This window comes from Mustela lutreola, chromosome 13, assembly GCF_030435805.1.
Source record: "Mustela lutreola isolate mMusLut2 chromosome 13, mMusLut2.pri, whole genome shotgun sequence".
In the NCBI taxonomy this organism is placed as follows: Eukaryota; Metazoa; Chordata; class Mammalia; order Carnivora; family Mustelidae; genus Mustela; species Mustela lutreola.
In genome coordinates this window covers 10,146,308-10,165,717 of record NC_081302.1, presented here as the reverse complement: position 1 = coordinate 10,165,717, position 19,410 = coordinate 10,146,308, and the positions used below count along the sequence as shown (strand labels likewise).

General features: G+C 43.7%; 1 protein-coding gene across 1 annotated transcript in view; it reads right to left on the bottom strand.

The window, feature by feature from the left end:
- The window catches only part of NALCN (sodium leak channel, non-selective), a 309,369-nt gene that overhangs the window by 38,274 nt on the left and 251,685 nt on the right, over positions 1-19,410 (bottom strand). Inside the window, exons 19-25 of the mRNA XM_059144294.1 lie at positions 6,185-6,286; positions 5,686-5,755; positions 2,973-3,064; positions 2,763-2,885; positions 585-641; positions 230-350; positions 2-133 (exon numbers count right to left, since the gene is read on the bottom strand). Coding sequence (XP_059000277.1) covers positions 2-133; positions 230-350; positions 585-641; positions 2,763-2,885; positions 2,973-3,064; positions 5,686-5,755; positions 6,185-6,286 — 697 coding nt within the window. The remainder of the gene's footprint in view (position 1; positions 134-229; positions 351-584; positions 642-2,762; positions 2,886-2,972; positions 3,065-5,685; positions 5,756-6,184; positions 6,287-19,410) is intronic.

The following is a 19,410-nucleotide window of genomic DNA, read 5'->3' as shown; positions in this document are numbered from 1 at the left end:
CAAGATATATAAATATGTCCATGACTCCGCCAAAGTCCCTGATGACAGCAGTTGGAGTGAAAAAGAGGCCATCTGCCATAATCTTCAGATTCAGCTCGATGCTCATGAATATCACAAACACGTACTCAGCAATCTAAAACCGGCAGGAGGCAGCTGGGTCACCAAAAAGGGAAAAACCTGCAGCCCCGAGTTTTCTGCTGAACTGTGGGCTGAGATGTGGCAGCCGTACCTGCAACGTCGGGGCGTGCATGACTCTTCGAAAGGGGGACTCAAACATCATGGAGATGCAGGAACAGATGGTCACGATGATCATGACCCAGTCCAGGTAAGTCACCAACCCCAGTAAGTCACTGCCAAAGACCAAACACAACGAGGAAGGGGCGCTTCAGGGAAGGCCATGCAGGTCCCAGAAAACCCTTCGGTGATTCTATACATGTGACTGGCATTTATTTCGAAATCCCCCATTGTCTATTTCCTAGCACGATATGGCAAGAAAATAACAAGAATCTTTACATTTTTATGCAGCATAAAATAGTACATGGAACTTTCAAAAGCGCATGGAAAACGGGCTTTGTGATGCTTACTAAAGCTGATGGTATTTGGTATTCTTCACGGCTCCTGTGACGGGATCTGTTTTAGATCTGTAAGAGACAACATGCAGACACCTGGGCAACATAGCAAGTGTGCTCTCACTTGGAAGCACGGTATTTATAAACATCTTATCTACCTAAAATCTCTTTCATATCCTCTGTACAATTTCCGGGAACTGTATGGCTTTCCAAGGCAGAGAACATGAGATGACAGAAAAATCAGAATTTGATGTTTGGGAGAGTAAAGTTTAAAATTCCTCAAAATACTTGATTTGGGAATTCATGAATCCAGTCAACAGTTTCTGACATGGTTGGGACAAAACTTTGACTTCCATTTAAAAACACTCCGTTAAAATCTCTGCCTTAGCCTTTCAAGAACTTTCCTCAAAAAGTTCTTGAAAAAAGTTCAGGATTGTTCCATTAAACCTCCAGAAATTAAATGGAGCTCTCCCCTTGCGTTTAACTTTGATCTTGTGGAGAGATTTATGTGGAATTTCTTGGGGCCCCAGTTCTAAGTTTCACTTTCGGGGAGCCCATGGTGGTCTGTGTGTGTGTGCTCCCAAGTACAAGAGTCTCCCTTGGTCCACATCAGTGCGGAGGTGACAAAAGGAAGTAGGTCCACACTAAATGAAGTGGAGAATTAGCAGTTAGGTGTTGGTGTGGAGGCAGCCAACAGGCTAATTACAGATGAAACACTTACTTGAGGAACGGATCAAATCAACTCTCAAACTCCAGCTTCTTTCTTTACTATGTGAAAACTCAGGGAAGTTTGAATCACTATGACTCAGGTGCTTTAAATGGTGAGGGTCTTGCTAGAACATCTGAGAGAACACTAGACGGCCAGCCAGAGGGACTCATAAGCTAGCTCATGGCCCTGCGCCAAGCCCTTAACCACTGCTAACCTAAGTGTCCTCCTCTGTTGGAGGAGGGGGGAATACAAATGACACCAGATGGTTCTTGAGGTGCCTTCAGTCCTGGAATATCACCACACTGTATTAGTTTCCTAAAGCTGTTGTAACAAAGTAGCACAGAGCGAGTGGTGAAACAATAGAAACATTTTTTCTCAGTTCTGGAGGCAAGAAGTCTGAACAGAAGGTGTGGGCAGGGTTGGTTTGTCCTGGGGGCTGTGAGGGAAGGACCTGTTCTAGGTCTCCCTCCTTGGTTTGTAGATGGCCATCTTCTGCCTATGTCTTCATGTTGTCTCCCCTCTGTAAGTGTCTGTGTCCAAATGTCCTCCTCTTATAAGGACAACAGTCATACTGGATTAGGGCCCACCTTAATCACCTCATTTTAATTTAATTACCTCTTTAAAGGGGCTATTTCCAAATGAACTCACATTCTGAGGTACTAGGGGTTAAGGTTTCAGTATGTGATTTTTGCGGGCAGGGGGACACACACAGTTCAGCCCATAACACATAGCAATTATGATATGCTACTAATAATAGCATTGGGGAAGACAACTATTTAGATGGAAAGCTTTCACACTTCCTCCAAGAGTCTTAAGGTCTTTAGGATATTTACTGAAGTTAAGCAGGACAAAAATTCTATTTCATTTACTGGTCACCTGCTGACATTGCCTTGCGTTGTCACAAACGCAGTGTCCTCCTGGTCGACCACACCGATGGCCTCATAACACAGCTCTTCCATGTGGGCAGGGACAGAGACACCGGCCAGCGGGCTGTCTTCTCATAACAATTGATAATGGAAGCACTAGTCAACTTTACTTCTATTTCACATCATTGTATTTTACATTTTTCCAGAATAATCCAATCAAGGTATTTTCACCACGAAGAAACTACAAGTCTGAAAGAAGGTGTGGGCAATGACCTTCCCTATGTCATTCCGTCCACTCTTGGTTCAGAATTTCCGAAACAAAATGTGGAGTTGGTAACACCAACAGAAACGTACTGGGTGGCTGTTAAAATCGGCACATAAAAATGACTGTTCGGTGTTTTATAAAACGTGAGTTTTATATAAATGTTAACGACTTGCAACCTTCGTTTTGTTTTCCACCGGGTCGGCCCCTCGGCCAAGAGGAGCAGCGTGGTTAATTAGCCCACGGTTTACCTCGTGACCCCATTAGGATTACAGGTTTCCTTCTTCCTGGTGTGACAACCCCCCTGCTGTCTGTACACCGCAGGTCGAACACCTGGCTGAAGTGGATGTACTCACGCGTTGAAGCGTGCCCGGACCACCACCCGGCAGAAGTTTCTGAACCTGTGCTCCCGTCCAACGATGAACAGCGGCTTGTCGAAGTAGGGGTGATTCTCTCTCAGCTCCTCTTCCTGCACTTTCCTGGAAGGGGAAATCCACAGACAGGAAGGCTGAGGGAAAGGCTGGCATTCCAGAGCAAGAGCCCAGGAAGACCGTCGTGCCTCGTACCTTTTCATTTCTGCTTGTTCCTTTTTTTCCTGGATCATCTTGATTTCACTGTCTTCTCTTTGTGCGTTTCTATATCTCACTGTATTGGAATGCTAGAAATACAATAAAAGTAGGCACATCAAACTGGAAGATATTTTTGAAGGCCCAGAAAGATCGTTTTTAGAAAAGCTGAAATAAATATCTTTATTTATTAATGTAAGGTAGTAAATAAATATCTTTATCATAATATATGTATTTTTAATGAACCACAGTCCTCTTAGCAAGGGTATTTTTTCCTTCGAAAGGGTATCTTTTTTCCAATAAAAATATTTATTGAGGACCAGTTATGTGCCAGGCACTGTTGTAGTGCTGGGGATGTGGCAAAAAAGCAAAAAGAAAGGATAAAATCCAGCTCTTGTGGGGCTGATGATCTAGTCAGGGGAGACAGATAAAAACTGAATGACAATACGGCTGATGTAGATAGAAGATGTTTAGGACCATGGTAAAAAAAAAAAAAAAAGAAAAAAGAAAAAATGGGGCGGCAGAGAGTACGAGTGCTAGAAGGCTCCACGTTTGGCCAGTCACAGCAGGCCTCAATAAGAAGCTGTTATTTGAGTGAAGATGAGAGAAGGATCTACAGGCCATGGGGCATCTGCAGAAATGTGCTTTTACAGAGGAGGGGTGGGTCCTCATGCGCAGGGAACAGCTGTGTGTCCATGGAACAGCCAAGACACCCCATGGGTGGAGTCAAGAGGGCAAGCCCCAGGGTAGGAGACATTGGGGTCAGAGGGCTGGGAGGCGGCCTGATCATGCAGGACCCCAGCTCTGGTTCTCACTCCTTGGGACATGGACAGCCATTGCTCAAATAACCTAACAGATAACTGTCACACGTATGCCTTAGATTTCCTTATCTATATCTTCTATCATTGGGAATGAGTGAGACAGGTGAAGCTCTCTATTTTACATTGCTTCTGTTATGCAGGAAAAGACATCCGAAGTTATTTTGTAGGAAATTAGCAGTCTCATCATCTCTTGCTATGGAGAAGGTGGGGGATTTGTTTTCATCACATGTCTGTGTAATAAATACAAGAAAAAATCTTTGAAGAAGAACTAAGCCTCTGGAATTGAGACTATGCTGGTAGGACCATTCACCATGTATATTTAAATACGTATTTTCAAAGCCATGTTCTAGTTTGGCTCCTTAGACTACCTATTTCTAGGGAATCACACTGAAGGAAAGTGCTTTGAACTTTGCCTCTCTGAATTTTCTCCTTGAAGTCTTCTCCACGCAACATGCCTGGTCCCCAGGTCATGCGTACATGGGCTCTACGTTGGATCTGATCACAATTCTATGTAAACAATATGGCAGATCATACTGGACAGAACTCTGGCTTAAAAACCATGGTGTTAACAGATGTGCACACCAGTTAGAACCTTGCAAAGTGGTGATGATGGTACCAGGTGTTCTCATCACCTGTTGTCAGTTGTGCTTGGAATACTTAGGAGAATCTACTCTAACAGTTTCCACCAATTGAAAGCAGTTGGATTATTCTGGAAACTCCAGAAACTGAAGAAAGGACAGGTAAAGTGGTGAAAAAGACAAACAAAACCCAAAAAACCCTAAGGCTTGCTGCCTTTCTCTTGCGGGACCTCCTTTCTCCAATGCCATTCATGGCTCTGAACATTCAGGACTCGGCTTTCTTAGCCAGTGTAACTAGACTCTACTTAAGACCTATATTTTAATGAGGGCATCACCAGTGATAATTATTTGATATGTACTTTGCAAGTCTCTTAGAAATCTCGGCATGATACAGCTGCTGGTCAGTCTAACCCATAGGTTAGACTTCTGCCTCTGTGGGTTTCCCTGGGTTTTCATGTGGCTTGTTTCTTCTCTTTGTTCAGGTCTCTGGTCTAATAATATAGAGGCCTGAACACTGACCATCTTCTCGAACATTCCCTGCCCCCAAATCTACACCTTTGATTTCTTTATATCATTTTATTTTTCTTTATAATGCAGAGCAAAATTGTCACAGCAATGAAGGTATGATGGAAAATAAGTAAAAAAAACACTTCCAGAAATGATTATGTATTTGTTTCCTTGCTTAGTCTTTGTCTCTTTTACTGGGATATAACTTCCTGGAAGGCAGAGGATTTTGTCTTGTGTCCCCACTGCTTCTCCTCACTTAGAACAGGGCCAGGCACATAATAAATACTTGATAATTTTTTTTAGTTCGTTAATAAATCAACAGACGACCTAGAGTCTAAAAGCAAAGAAATTCTTGGGAACTAGTATTCAGTCATTAAAAGAAAAATTCTTCTAGAAATAAGATTGTATTTCCTAGTAGGTAAAGCCCTGAAGTTATAGACACTGGAACTAGATTCCAGAATATTTTGAAATTTTAGTAAAGTTTTAAAGTTATGATACAAATCAATTCTATAAAATACTTTACATACCTTTAATGTCAGTCAAAGGCAAGTGACATGTCACTTTTGGGTTACTAACTTAATGAAGACTTGTTTTGTGGGATGTCTGTATTTTTGAACAGTTAATGGTCACTCTTTGGTACTGGCCATTCCATTTGCTTCCTGAGTTTCCTGATTCCCTCTGATACAAATTCTTACAGAGACAGGTCAATGTGACAGAAGGACCCAGGTGCTAGAATGTTCTAAACTGTAATTTAAATACATTTTCATAATCATGCTTCCCAACTCCAAAGCATTGCTGAGAACTTACATCTTGAGTCAGGGTTTCGAGAGATTTCCCCCTGCTGATCCTCTGGCTGTTGGATCCGTGTCTCAGTGACCTAAAACAACCACAACCAACTTGTCAGTACATCCAAGACCAAATTTTGACTTTTGAGCCATGGCCCTTTTAAGAACAAAATAAAGTAACTTTTCTGATACCATCACAAATGCTTACTATTTCTTTTTATAGTGAAAGCTTTCGTTTATTCAAATGCGTTTGAGCTCATCTCACAAATTGCAGAATTTTTCCTTCTGATCTTAAAAGCAAGAATCTGACCATCACCAAGGAAAAGGTTTTTGAAAGATTTGTTTTTTTTTTTTTTTTTTTGACTCTTTGAATCTGATTGTGGGTTTCATTGTTGCCATCAGCAAATAGAACAAAGTTCCTCCTGCACGCCTGTCTGCCAACCGGGGTGGTGCACCGAGACCATATCCTGCAAAACTCCTTTCCTTGTTTTCTCTGCAGCTTTGTCTCCTGGTGTATTTACCTGCGCTCCTGGCGGATATGATGCTGCACACTGAGAATTGACCTTTCCTTTGCAGGCTGCCCCTCAAATGATCCGCTCAGCATGCGCTGTCGAGTGCAGGCTCTAGATAAAAAAAAAAAAAAAAAAAAAGGAGCCCGAGATAAATGCGTGATCTGTACACTTGGGATGAATAATACATAACTGCTCATTACTCTTATTATTTTTAAGGGAGCACCAATGATAAGGCAAAACACAGCAAATGACACATGACCATGAAGGGAAAATGGACTTGAGGCTCGGTGTCAAGAACACTTACAAAGCAGAACCACCACAGCTACATGGCGGACCGGGAAATAGACAGAAAGCTCCCACCCGCTACGACCTCCCCCCACCCCAGGGAACAGCTCCCGTCAGGGTCCCACAAGCCTCGTCATAGGTAGGAATGATGTTGGTTTTGAATTTAGACAAGGGGGTTTTCTAACAGCAACCCTTTGGGGGAGGATTTGTCCACCCAGGCCCCTGGGATGCAGAGTCTACGTCCTAAGGAGATTCTGCAGAACTCCAGGGAAGTAGGAAAACATAAAACTGGAGGCAAAAGTGACTGATAGAGAGAGGTAATGAAAGCTGAGATTAATACCTAGGAAACCTCAGTCTAAAGTCCGTGGCTTATAGGTAACCGGTTACCTCTTTCTTTGCAAACCACGGAACTCTGAAGACTTTTTTAAAACGTGCCCCCTTGAAACCATACCTGGGCTGGTATAGTTTCAGATTTGTTAATGAGGGAAGATAATTGGGTTACTCAACACCTGGGGTGTGAACGATGGGAAAAGAAAACAAAATTCCTCTTCCAGAAAGTTCCCTCCATCTGGAAATGACAGCAATTCCCTTGACGGAGCAGTCAAGTGGAGAGAAAATAATACAGAGGCTCAGAGACCTGTGTCCCACAGGCGACACTGCCACCGACTAGGTGAGTGACCTTTGGGTTCAGTTTTCTGATTGGTAAAGTGAGGATAAGACCCTGATTTCAAAGAAAACTCACAGACTTAAAATACCAGCGTCTTATGTTATGCAAATTTTACGATGCCGTGTTTGTTCAACATCTGAACACATGACTTTTGTCACTGCATTACATGAAACTTTCATACTTATGTTTCCTAAAATGCATTTCTAGATTGCCTTTGAATTAGATTATCATTGTCTGTCTCAGAGTCAAGATTTTCAAGAAAAAGACCCATGTCTTTCTTTAGCACACTTGCAAGCCGCTCCTTATGATAGCAAGTGTATATTCGAGTGATTAAAAATACCGCTGATGCCAATGAAGACAATCACGGCAAATACCTATGAAAATCACGCTAATTCAATGAATGTAAATGCATTTCAGGAACCCATCCTCACCACATAACTCTCCTTGGTTTAATAGGCACCACGGAGCATTTCTACGTAAAATCCAAAGTCAAAATTTTATCGAATGCCAAGGATTTATGGCAGTGAGAGACAGAGAATGGGCTTATTTCCAGGACCAGGACAGTGTCCTGCAGGAAGACGCATTTGTAAGTCAGGCTGAGCTCCCCAAGCTTTAGCACGATCTCGAACAATGTACATAGACTAAGAACTGTTCTTTGGACCAAAGGCTGGAAATGATGAAGCATCCGGAGAACGTCTATTTGGAAAGCTGTGTTGTCTTGCCACAGATTTACAGATCTTGCCATTTGTGTAGACATCAGGACTTAACCTTTAGTCATGGTCTTAGTAACCTTTATTTTTTGCCGTAAGAATCCCCCCTGCCCCCCGCCAACGTAGCTGAGCTATTAGGGCTTACATACAAAACACATGCAACTTGAATGCAGTCCACGCGTTCGACCTGGCCATCCCTGCTCTGTTTGGCGTGGAGAGATGACACTGGCCCTGAGTTGCCTATGACACAGGACTGTGGGACGTGCCCCACAGTCCAGTCTGAGCACGTGTGGGCATTCTCGCTGGGGAAGAGTTAGGACCGCATCTACGACTCCAGAACCTCATGGGTTTCCCAACATCCACGTCAATGCAACACACCCATGTCCCCTGGGGTGGCTCTGTGGAGCCTGCTGAGACTCTGTCCTCTGACCCAGCAAGACAGGAAGGTGTCCATGGTGGGGGGTGCAGCTGCTGTTGGAAAGAGTCCACATGCAAGAGCATCTCTTCCATCCCCTCCACTAGCAACACGGCTGCAGTGCAGAGAGCAGCTCCTTTCCTCTTTGGCTCAAGACCAGCCCTTTTTTTCCCGCCGGGGGCTGGAGAATGCGGAACATGACAGTAAAATGAGTGGAAGTTTCAGCTGTGCTGTGACTTGTGAATCTTTGTTCTCTGGATGAGAAGGTCAGGGTGACCGGGGTTGGGGAGTGGCGGGGGAGGCTGGCTTTTAGCTGTACCCTGCCAGCAGAAATCGTGTGTTGAATCAGACTGAGACAACTACTCTGACGGGTAGGATATAGAAAACCGCTGGCTTTCATTTCCTCTTCCGATCACTTTCCTCTGAGTATGTAAAAGTGTTTGTTAGTACAATTTCAAACCGGAAATGATGAGCAAAAGAACAAACTCCTCAGTAACTTGGGCCAGCTAAATCGTGTAACAGGTGGCTTCAGAGTTGCATTCGAGTCGAGCAGACACCTTCGTGGTTTCCATTTCCTCGCTGGGCGGCCCTGCCGGAGCTTTGCCTTCTCTGAGCAGAAGCTGCTCACCCGCCACCTCTTTTCCCAGAACTGCAAAGGTCCCCACGTAACCTGAGCAGAGTGAAATCAGGCAGATGCAGCCCTCTGCCCTTGGCGTTCTGAGGTCCCCTTTGGTGCCTCTGGCTCAGCGCAACTATCTCCAAGGCCCTGTTCCAGCCCCACACCCCAGGGCTGCCCTCACATCTGTGCCAAGACAAAGGTCAGCAACAGTCTCCATCGTCATGGGCAGCTCAACTCTTGTGGAGTCTCTTAGACCAAACGCTGTGATATCTCACTTTTTCCTTTGAGCATCTAGGGGTTTTTGAAGTAGGAAATTTTTTGGGAAATGCAAGAGCTTCTTAGCGGTAAACCAGGGGCTGCATTGATCTAGCAAATTGCTAAATAAACATTTGGGTGAAGGCAGTTTGCAGGGGTCGGGGCGACTGGGGGCACATGACGCACAGTTCATTTGGAGACTCCTCAAGGCTTTTTATCCTCTACTAAGGACAGTGGTGGATCTTACTAAACTCAAAACTCAAAATTCTTTTCTGGGTACCGCATCCATTATAGTTAAAAACCGGCTCTTTATCTATAACAGCTTCCCCACAGAAACAACAGGTAATGGGCACAGAAGAAACAACTCTTCTACAGATACATAAATCTGTCTAGAAGAAAACATATGGGAAACATCTAATTACATTATGCAAAAGTACCAGCTGCCAAAAAAGGGCTTTCCTACAGATAAAGGGAGGAACTCGGACGGCAGGACATAAACCTGGGGTTGGAGGGGGCAGGCAGGGAGCGAGGAAAAGAAGCTGCGTAACCCATCTGCCCTGAGGACACCTGGACGTTGAAGCACGTACAGAAAGAAGGGCACATCAGGATGCTTCCGCAGAAGTAAAACAGCCTTCTACATAAGCCGCTGTCACGTGCTTTGATAACGTAAAATATTTTGCTATTTTGGAAAATAACAGGCTTGGTAGAAAATTATTCACTTCAATCTGGCACTACTGGATTCCACTAAGAGGTTATACATTCTCTAATACAAGGTGCCAAGGTTCACACAAAAGTATGGTAAGCGCCTGCTTTGTTATTTTTATGAGGAAATACAATTGCATTACACACAAGCATACACTGTCATCCAAACGGCGAATATCAAACGGTGTTTCTGACATGAGTAATATAATTACAAACTTTGACATAAATGCGTTCTGAGAAGGAATAGGAAGGGAGAGATGAATATTCACTCACGCGAAAGCATAGGAAAGTGCTTTATGTCCCATGCTCCTGCAGCAAGTTATTAATGTTCATGACGTTTTGTCATCCCTGGTCACCTCCCTCAAGAGCTCTTTAGGGAGGGTCTGAACACTCACCCCCGCGTTCCCAGGAGGAGCGGGGGCTGGCACTCTGCCGGGCAGAGTGATGGAGAGAAGGAGGGAACACGAAGCAGAGAGGTGCAGCTATAACGAGGCGGGGGTGGGGGGCGCTGCATCTGGAACTTGCTAGTTTCAAGGTCCAAACAGCGCAGTAGGTTAGAACTTTCACACCTGGCAGCAGAGCTCAGACAGAAAGTTCCCCTTCGACTGGACGCCTGTCTTGAGAACACACGAGGTTTAGAACCATGCAGTTCCGATCTTGCCTCTGGCCGGTCAGTGGGACCTCAGGCCGGGGGACAGGCATTCCCCGAGCCTCCGTGTCCTCTGTGGAGAACGGAGACCACCACCACCCTTTCCGCCAGCCTCGCAGGGAGCCGGGAGGACCAGCTATGATTATGAATACGCTCGTCTTTGGAAACACCAACACTTCGTCTACATTTTAGTGGCTGTTATTTACTTTTCTATCTTGTCTCATATCATGATTGGTATTAAAACGTTCTACGGGGGTGGAGGACAGAAAAGCGAGTGTGACAGAGGGTCATACTGGAAGGTAAGCCTTCTCTGCTCTGCCCCTGAGCAAGAGTGATACCGACTAGCGCGAGCCTCTTCACCCGTCTCCACACATCCGTCCTCAATAAACCTGCCGTGGTATTATGGGGAGCACAGTGATCTCTCAGATCAACACCTGCAATGTCCCGTGCAGGTGTTTCTCAGATGGCCCCCAACGATCCCGCCTCCTGGTTTTCATGCCCAGGCCTAAGGCAAGAATGTGGGTAGGACGTACTGACTTGCTCTTAACAAGTATAAGGCAATCGGGACGCGGCAGGTCACAAAAGACGCATTGCATCTTCCCCGTTGGCCCTTGCCCCTCACTTGCTGGCTCAGCCGAAGCAGGCTGCCATGTTGTCCCAGGCCACTGCTGTGTTAAATCATTCTACAGGGGCACCTGGGTGGCCCAGTCGGTTAAGCCTCTGCCTTCGGCTCAGGTCATGATCCCAGGGTCTTGGGATCGAGCCCCGCATCCGGCTCTCTGAAAAGCAGGGAGCCTGCTTCCCTTCCTCTCTCTCTGCCTGCCTCTCTGCCTACCTGTGATCTCTGTCTGTCAAATAAATAAATAAAATCTTTAAAAAAAATCATCCTACAGAGGGTAGAGGACTACATTCTACAGAGGTACAATGGAGATATCCTCTTCTTAAGGAACAGAGTGGCCATCTGCTCACAGTGTGAGAGGAAGGAACCGAAACATTAATCTAACTGCTTATGGGGAGCTAAACCTTATTAAGAATGGGAGAGTGAGCGAGGAAGGGGGTTCCTCTGAAACAAGTCAAAATGCCTGCTGCCTAGTGAGAGACCCAGCTAAGCCACACCCCAGTTCCGATGGAGACTTTGAGATTAATCTCCACTGTTTCAATCACAAGCTTTGGGAGTAATTTGTTACACAGCAGTTGGTAACTAATACAGTTATCATCACTGTTGCTCACATTGTTCACCTTGCACACAGTAGGTGCTCAATAAATATTTGTGAAATGAATGAATCTTGAAATTCTGTGAAGATCCAATATTTTAACGTCTCTTGATCACTTCACATGTCTGAAACAAGGCAATAATCACAAACAGCACAGCATGTGTTTGAAAAATGCTTTTGAAAGGGAAAGTGAACTTTAATTTTATCTCCAGTTAGAATACTAGACTCCACAAGTGATGGGCTGCACGCCCATAAGAAAGGAGGCCCTGAGACAGGAATGAAAAAAAATTAGACACTGCTTCTCGCAAGCCGAAAATTTATAAATCTTTATATTCTATGTGATGCTACTAAGGGAAATCTACAAGTCAATATGAGGCAGAACTAAGTTCATTTCAATCTCTTACGAGGCGGGTCTGATCTGTCATTGGGAACGTGGTCTCCATGAACGGTATCTTAACACGAAATCTACTACAGTGCTGAAATGTAAGTAAGGACTTTGAGACTTTTATAACTTTATCAATAAGAAGTGAGATGTACATGTCATTAAAGTTACTCAGTGATAGACCTAGTCAGAGGGAAAAGTATTTGAATATTCAATTAAGTTATATTTTGCCACTTTAAATTTTTTATGAGAATTTAGATGTTTTTCAGCCTCACCCAAAGATAAAAGAAATACATTTTCAGGATGAAAACATTCATTTATTTGATGTCTAGAAAGAAAGCGAAGCCGATCATACTGAAAACACACACCACGAACTTCAGGCAAAGTCTGGCTTTTCTTAGGGGGTGGACCACAAAGTCATGGTATCAGGTCTTCACTGTCCTGTCCGTATCTCTTCACAAGGGCAAGTTTCTTAGAAACCCCATCTAGTGGTTTAATAGAAAAAACTACTCTGCCTGTCTTCTGGTACAGGGAGGCACAAAGCTTCAAGTGTCTGGTGAAAAATAATGAAGTCTTTTGTCTTGTCTGAGTGAGGAAATTCTCCATGATGCAGGCATATGTAATCCTTTTATTCCTGCTCCCTAGAGGAGAATTACAGTGAGGCATTTTCCTTTTCCCAGTTGGGGTTAATGTTATGCCCTCTCTACCTTTGAAAGTAAAACAAGACTAGGACCCCTGATGATGATTCAAATGTGGGAATATTCTTCAACAAACACACATTCCCAGTTGCAAAAATATTACCCCTGGTTTCTTGCCAAGCCTTTGAAAAAAACATATGAAAGATTGATTCTTTTTTTTTCACCCCCCTCTCTGCATTGCCTTTGTGCTTTGGAATTTCAATTACCCCTTATATGACAGCCATATATATATATAATCTTTTATGGAGGTTGAGGGAAGAGAATCATGTCTTAAGAAATTGTCTCTATTTTTCTTGACATTCCTCCATCTAAAATATTTTAAAATTGGCCCAAAGATTATGGTTATAAGAGAGATCTTTGGAGCTTTATTAGCCTTTAAACACCACTAGTTGTTTATAGAAATACTAGCAGGGGGTCCTCTGTTTCTTTCTTCTCTCTCTCCATATCTTCTTTCTTAATGTTCCAGAACAAGGGTGTGGGAAAAGCCTGTACATTCTGTAATGAAAGAGAGAGGCCTATAAGTCTTCAAATTATTTTCATTCATTATAGAAAAGTTAGATTGCATGAAACCATCTGGTATTAAACGTAATTACCGTCTAAAGGAACTGCAGCGTAACTTCTCAGAGCGTTAAATCTGAGGGATTTTACTCAGATCTTGAGGTCCACAAGGGTACACATCGCAAAGTATTATCGAATGTTGGTTAATATAACGTAATCGCATCAACAGAAAACAGGAAAATAGCCCTTTGATGGTAATTACTTGAAATGATGGCCGTAGACCAGGGTAAGAGAATGGGTGACGAGTACTTCCTGGAAAAGGGCTCCTACCCGACGCCAGGAGAGTGACGATGAAATCCTCCAAAGGGGACATAGCCACAGATGCTAATAGGTGAGCTCCTCTGTAATGGCCTCTTGCTGAGATGAGGAAAAAGCTGCATTTTTATCATAGTGAATACCCCACTCCTTTGTGAATCAACCTGGTCCTGAGTAAATGGATATGGCTTTCTAGTATTAAGTGACATCCGATTTGTTCTCTCCAATCTTGTGCTATTCATAAAAATGTTGTCATAGGCACACAGGTAAATTACACAGGCAACCAGAACCTCACTGCAGACTGAAACATAAGGGAAGCCTTATTGTCTTATCATAAGTAGGTATGATAAGTAAACAAGAAAATCAGCTTAAAATTCCTGCCTTTAGCACATCTATTAGAATTCAGGAACTAGACCGTCTGAAACCCCACGCCACACTGGGGTTTAAATTCAGTAATGCTCCATCTGACTCAGAAAAACATAAATTACAATGCAAAGACCGAACTTTTTATTATAACAAAAATGAAATTTTGCAAATGTTGCACAAGCCATAGGAACCAGTTTTTCAACCCGCACGGATTTTCTTATACTACTTATTACTTTATGCTCCAATCACATAATAGTAAAAGAAAAACCCTGTTCAAATATCTTGCTGCATCTGTTAGGTAAAATTTAGTAGCAGCTCTCCTGATCCATAGAGCTCCATTACAATCACGTTGTAATAACGTACACATCATGTATAATCTCAGTGAAATGTAACATACTTTGATTACCACAAATCAGGAAAGACTTAGGAAAACATGTTTAGAATACATCATTTTACTAAGCGTAATGACCGATGTTAACTAGACTTACTGCGATGAGCATTTCACAATACACACAAATCCCCTGGAATACACCTGAAATTAATGTAATGCTATGTATCAATTACATCTCAGTAAAAAAATTTAAGAAGAGTTCAAGGAAAGAAAGTTTGGTTTTAAAAAAGCCAAAAAAATTTTTGCTTAAATTAAGTTGTATTTTGCCACTTTGAAATTTTCACTTTTTATGTTTTATACCAATGCTTACATCCACAAGTCTTATCTCCTCATTGCTCTCTGAATACACTTAATTTCCACGTATTTACTTGGTCTCTATTTCCTCCAAATGGTCCTTCACTTAACCTAACGAGAGTTTTTAAATATCAGGAATAAGAGAAACCAAGAACTAGGCAACCTAAATAAAATCACAGATAAATATTTACGAAAATATCTAATGTTTCATTACATATTTGATTAATAGTTAATGTTTTGATGATAATATATTCAACATTAATCATTAGTATTCAATTTATGAACATCTATAAATACATTACACATGTTAACAAGTATCTTTACTAAATCAAATGTTAATAATTTGTTATTTTATTAATACTGAGCATATTAATCCTCAGTACTCTGGTTTTTGAAGACCTCAGGTTATTCTTGCTAAATGTTTGTCGTAAAAAATTGCTGCTATGTCAGGAGGCTGGCCCAAACCCAGCTTTAGAGGTATCTGCTTCCTCTCATCTGCAGGGTCCTTCTGGGGCCCCCTCTGCCCCCCTCCCCTCTCCCCCCTCCCCCCACTGTCCTCCCTTCCTGCCTTGGGAGCACATTCCACTGAGCTGTCAAACGGGAAGGAGCACCCGGGGTGAGATGCTAACGCTTGGTGTTATTAAGCTGCCTTAGATTTCCACACAACTGGTCCTGCTTCAGAGAACGGGAAGCTCTGGGTCTAGACGGGAAAGAACGGAATAAGAATGAAGAGGCTGTTTGTCCTTTCCTCCAAGTCCCCTTGTCCTACAGCTCACGATGTGCACGGGACAGCAGGTGGCCTCTTGAAGGGCATCCCAGGGGTTTAATGTGCAAGCTTTGTCCCTCCAGTTTTATGGAGGGAAAGGGAAGAGACTGGAGAGAGCTGTGGTTCTAAAGAGTGAGGCTGCCCCAGACAGCAAGGATGATAAATTGAAAAGAGCCCCCCCTCCCTTGAGGGATGTGGTTCCACCACAGGGGCCACTGCCTGGGAAGGAGGGTGTGCCGAAGCAGGTGTAGTGGGGTCTCGATTTGGGTTCCTAATTTCCCCTTGACCTGGCAATTTCTGATGATGCATAACCTGTCTGGGTACCCTGGGAAGCAACCACGAGTGTCGGAAACACAACGGGCTCAGTGGTTGCCAATACAGTGGATTAGAACGAGGGATCCTCTACAGTGTAAATGTGCAGAGTCAGAGGGAATTTGTGGATTTTGGAGTTAGACCAGGGTTGGACTCCTGGCTCCCCTGACTCGCAGGCAGGGATGACTTTAGGCAAGTCGCCTGAGCTTCCTGAGCCTTAATTTCTCCCTCTCTAACACAGAGCTAATACTCCTTGTCTTTCAGGGTTTGCTGTGAGGCCCCGGTGAGCCAGCAGTTCTGAAGGAAGCCAGCGTTGAGCACGCCGTCAGTTTCCAGGAAATGGGGCAACGGAGCTGCGTAAGTTGTTGGGGACACAAAAATACGGCTATTTAGGAAATCAGGTTATAGTTGATATTGATGTGATACCCCAGATCATTTCTGGTATGGGTTCTTGGGAGGAAGTACTTACCTAAGACTCGGTTTTGTCATGCATAACATGGGGGTAATAACAGCGTTTTCCTGCATAGCTGTGTTGTACAGACTGATGGGGAGACAACACGCCCAAGACCTTAGTATCATGTCTTCACAAATACTCATCATTCACTCTTTCCCCATCTCCCTTTCCCTACTCCTCTCCATCTTCATGTCGGAAAGGCATCTTCATGGCATAATGGATATAAGTTGAAGGTAGAAAACACTTTATGAAACATTTCAGGTAGATGATTTTAACTATTAAAGTCACTCAGGCAGGGAACCAGGACTATGCTCTGTATGAATATTCTTGTCACAGTTGTGGTCAGGGATCTAGAGGTATTACTGAAGTTCCCCCCACCTGACTAGTGTCATAAATATGTTCTCATGGCAAACAAGAGCTCCTTGAGGAAATAATCTGTGTGTCCGGTATCTTAGAAAAATGCCAGGCCCAAAGAAAATGCTAGAGTGAGTCCTTACTTTTCAGGAAGAAAATCCAGCTGATGTCATTTAAAAATCTGTATCTTAATAAATAAATATGTTCTGTTTTATTTATATGTAAGTAGTCTTTACATTATATTTCTAGTCAATGAAAATGATTCTCTTAGAGAGAAACTAACCCTTCCATGTCATTAATTATATTTAATTTTTTTGTAGTAAGTAGCATTCAACTAGCAGTTATTCCTTAGACTTTATTTTTTCAATAAATATTTTCTTTATTTGAGGGCAAGCACAGAGGGAGAGGGAGAAGCAGGCTCCCCTCTGAGCAGGGAGCCCAACGTGGGGCTCGATCCCAGAACCCCGAGATCATGAGCTGAGCCGAAGGCAGATGTTTAACCGACTGAGCCACCCAGGTGCCCCACGACTATTCCTTAGACTTTAAAAAATTATTAATACCAGTGTGCGGCAAGGGAAATTTTGTCGTAGATCCAAATATCAGAATGTAAATACCATACTAGGCCAATCACTCAAAAAGGCCATAAAGATACTTCCTAATCGGGGAGGTACTGATAGCCAAGGACAGAATTTTCTCAAGTCATGTAAGATGCTTGATTATTTTTGACATTTCGCCGTGCATTCGGCCTAGCAGGAACGGCCACGCATTTGTGCTCCATTTCAGGGCTCTGAGGGGAGAGAGCTCAGCCGAGGCAGCGAGGCTGTGGAAGGGCCCAGCCACTTGTTTCGATTTCTCCTGATGAAGTGAAAAGGTCATTGCCTTCTGGAGGAAGCTTCCTTTAGTGGAGCTGACTGGTACAGGCGAAGTCAAAACGAGGGTGAATTGAATAGGGACCCGGATTTTACAGTTTGGGTGGTGGAACATCCCTCTTTCTTACAGTCTTCTCCAGACCCGTCACGGAAAAAACCACACGGATGCCCGTTTGCATCTCGTGAGCCCCCCACGGACAAGCCCGTGACGGCATCCTCGAGTTCTGTCAGAAAGCCCCACTTCTGTTTCTGTCCGAGAGTTCCCAGATCTGTGGAGAAGTTCACTTCCATGTCTCTGAGCATGGATTCATTTTAAGAAGATTCTCCATGATCAAATCAGAGATGATTATGTGCAGAAGTCATTGGTGACTCCAGTGACTCAAACACCTCTGACTCTCGGCCCCTTTCTCTCTGACTTTCCCCTTTGTTGGCTCGAATTTCCCCTTCATAGGAAAGGCACAGAGCATACACTTTTCTGGAATAATGTGGATCCTGTTTCAAATGGAAATGCGGCTCCCCTGAGCACTGAGACTCCGGGCAGCCCCGCAGCTTAATTATCAGGCCTGAGAACTCAGGCCTCTCCATCACCAGGACTGCGCTATTCATTCCAGGAAATTCCTACCCAAGAATTTAAGGCTGTGAACCAATAAGTAATTTAGCTTCAGGAAATTTCTGGAAATCCATTCATCTGAATTATAGACTCACGGACCAGCCCCTGCCTCTAGATAATTTATCACTCAACTGGTCAAACCAATCACCTAAAAATAGTTGATACTCAGGCCAAGAGGCTGCCCAGCTTGGTCCATCAATCCTAATCACTTTTTTTTAAATGCTGTTTCTAAAAATCTTCCAATTTACTTTCAAAGGTAATGCACGGAGATGGTTAACAATTCAGGAGACGAGTAGAATGGTTTTCTGGCGTGAAGATGGCAGCAGAAAGGAAGGGAAGGGGAAAGCAGAGGAGCAAACTCCGCGGGAATAAGTGACAGCTGAACTGTGGCGTCCGAGCAGGTGGAAAGAACCCTGGGGGGCACAGCGAGGCCAAGGGATGGCCCCTCTACTGGGCCCCCGCCCCTGGGATGCCCCCCCCAGAACAGTAATGGTTACCCGTCCGGAACAAGTACGTGCTATCTGTGTATCCTGGAGAGTCCTAAACTCTTTTTTTTTTTTTTTTTTTAAATTGAGGTATAATTGACAACTAACACGTACTAGCTTCAGTTATACCACATAATGATTCGATGTTTGTATATAATGGGAAATGATCTAAGCTCTCACCTGAAGAATTTTGCCCGATCTCAATCACTAAAAGCACTTCAACCCAAACCCCAAACCTTACACATACCTACTCCTGACCTATCCCTTGTGAGACATTACTGAGAGACCTGTGGTGGTGGTTTTCCTTACTCTAATAAGTATTAAATTTCACTCTTAGTCAACAGATTGTTCAGGAAGCCAGCTGGGGCAGTCTACACTGCACGGCAGGTAAGTGAGTTGCTGAAGGTTAGAGAGGAGCAGAGCCAGATGCTGGTCCAGGCCTTCTGACACCACGTCCAGTAGCTTACATGAGATCGAGGGGGGCCCTGACCATCGCCTCCTCCAATCTTTAAATTCTCAGAAAACTGGGAACTTAAATAATATACCTATTTACACAGCCAGGTCTCTAGATACCCTAGATCAGGGATTTGTTTTATATTATTATCTCTAAATATTTGTTATTTTTAAAAAGTTATTTCTAAGACAGATATTTCGTAATGTCCTCCTCACATCCCACTGGATTTAAAGTTTATGGGACTTCCTTCCATCTGCACCCACAGCAGGATACACGCCCACCTGGGACATATTTGCTCAGAAGATTCAGCCGAGGTCGTCTTTCTCTAACGAGACCTTCCTAGAATGCCCTCCTGCCTCCCTGGGGAGGACCCCTTTGCTGAAGCTAAGGACAGTAAGGCTATGAAAAGACAAAACTCTGGAAAATCATGAGAGACAGCGCACTCAAACAAGTTTCTGCTTGACTTCCTTT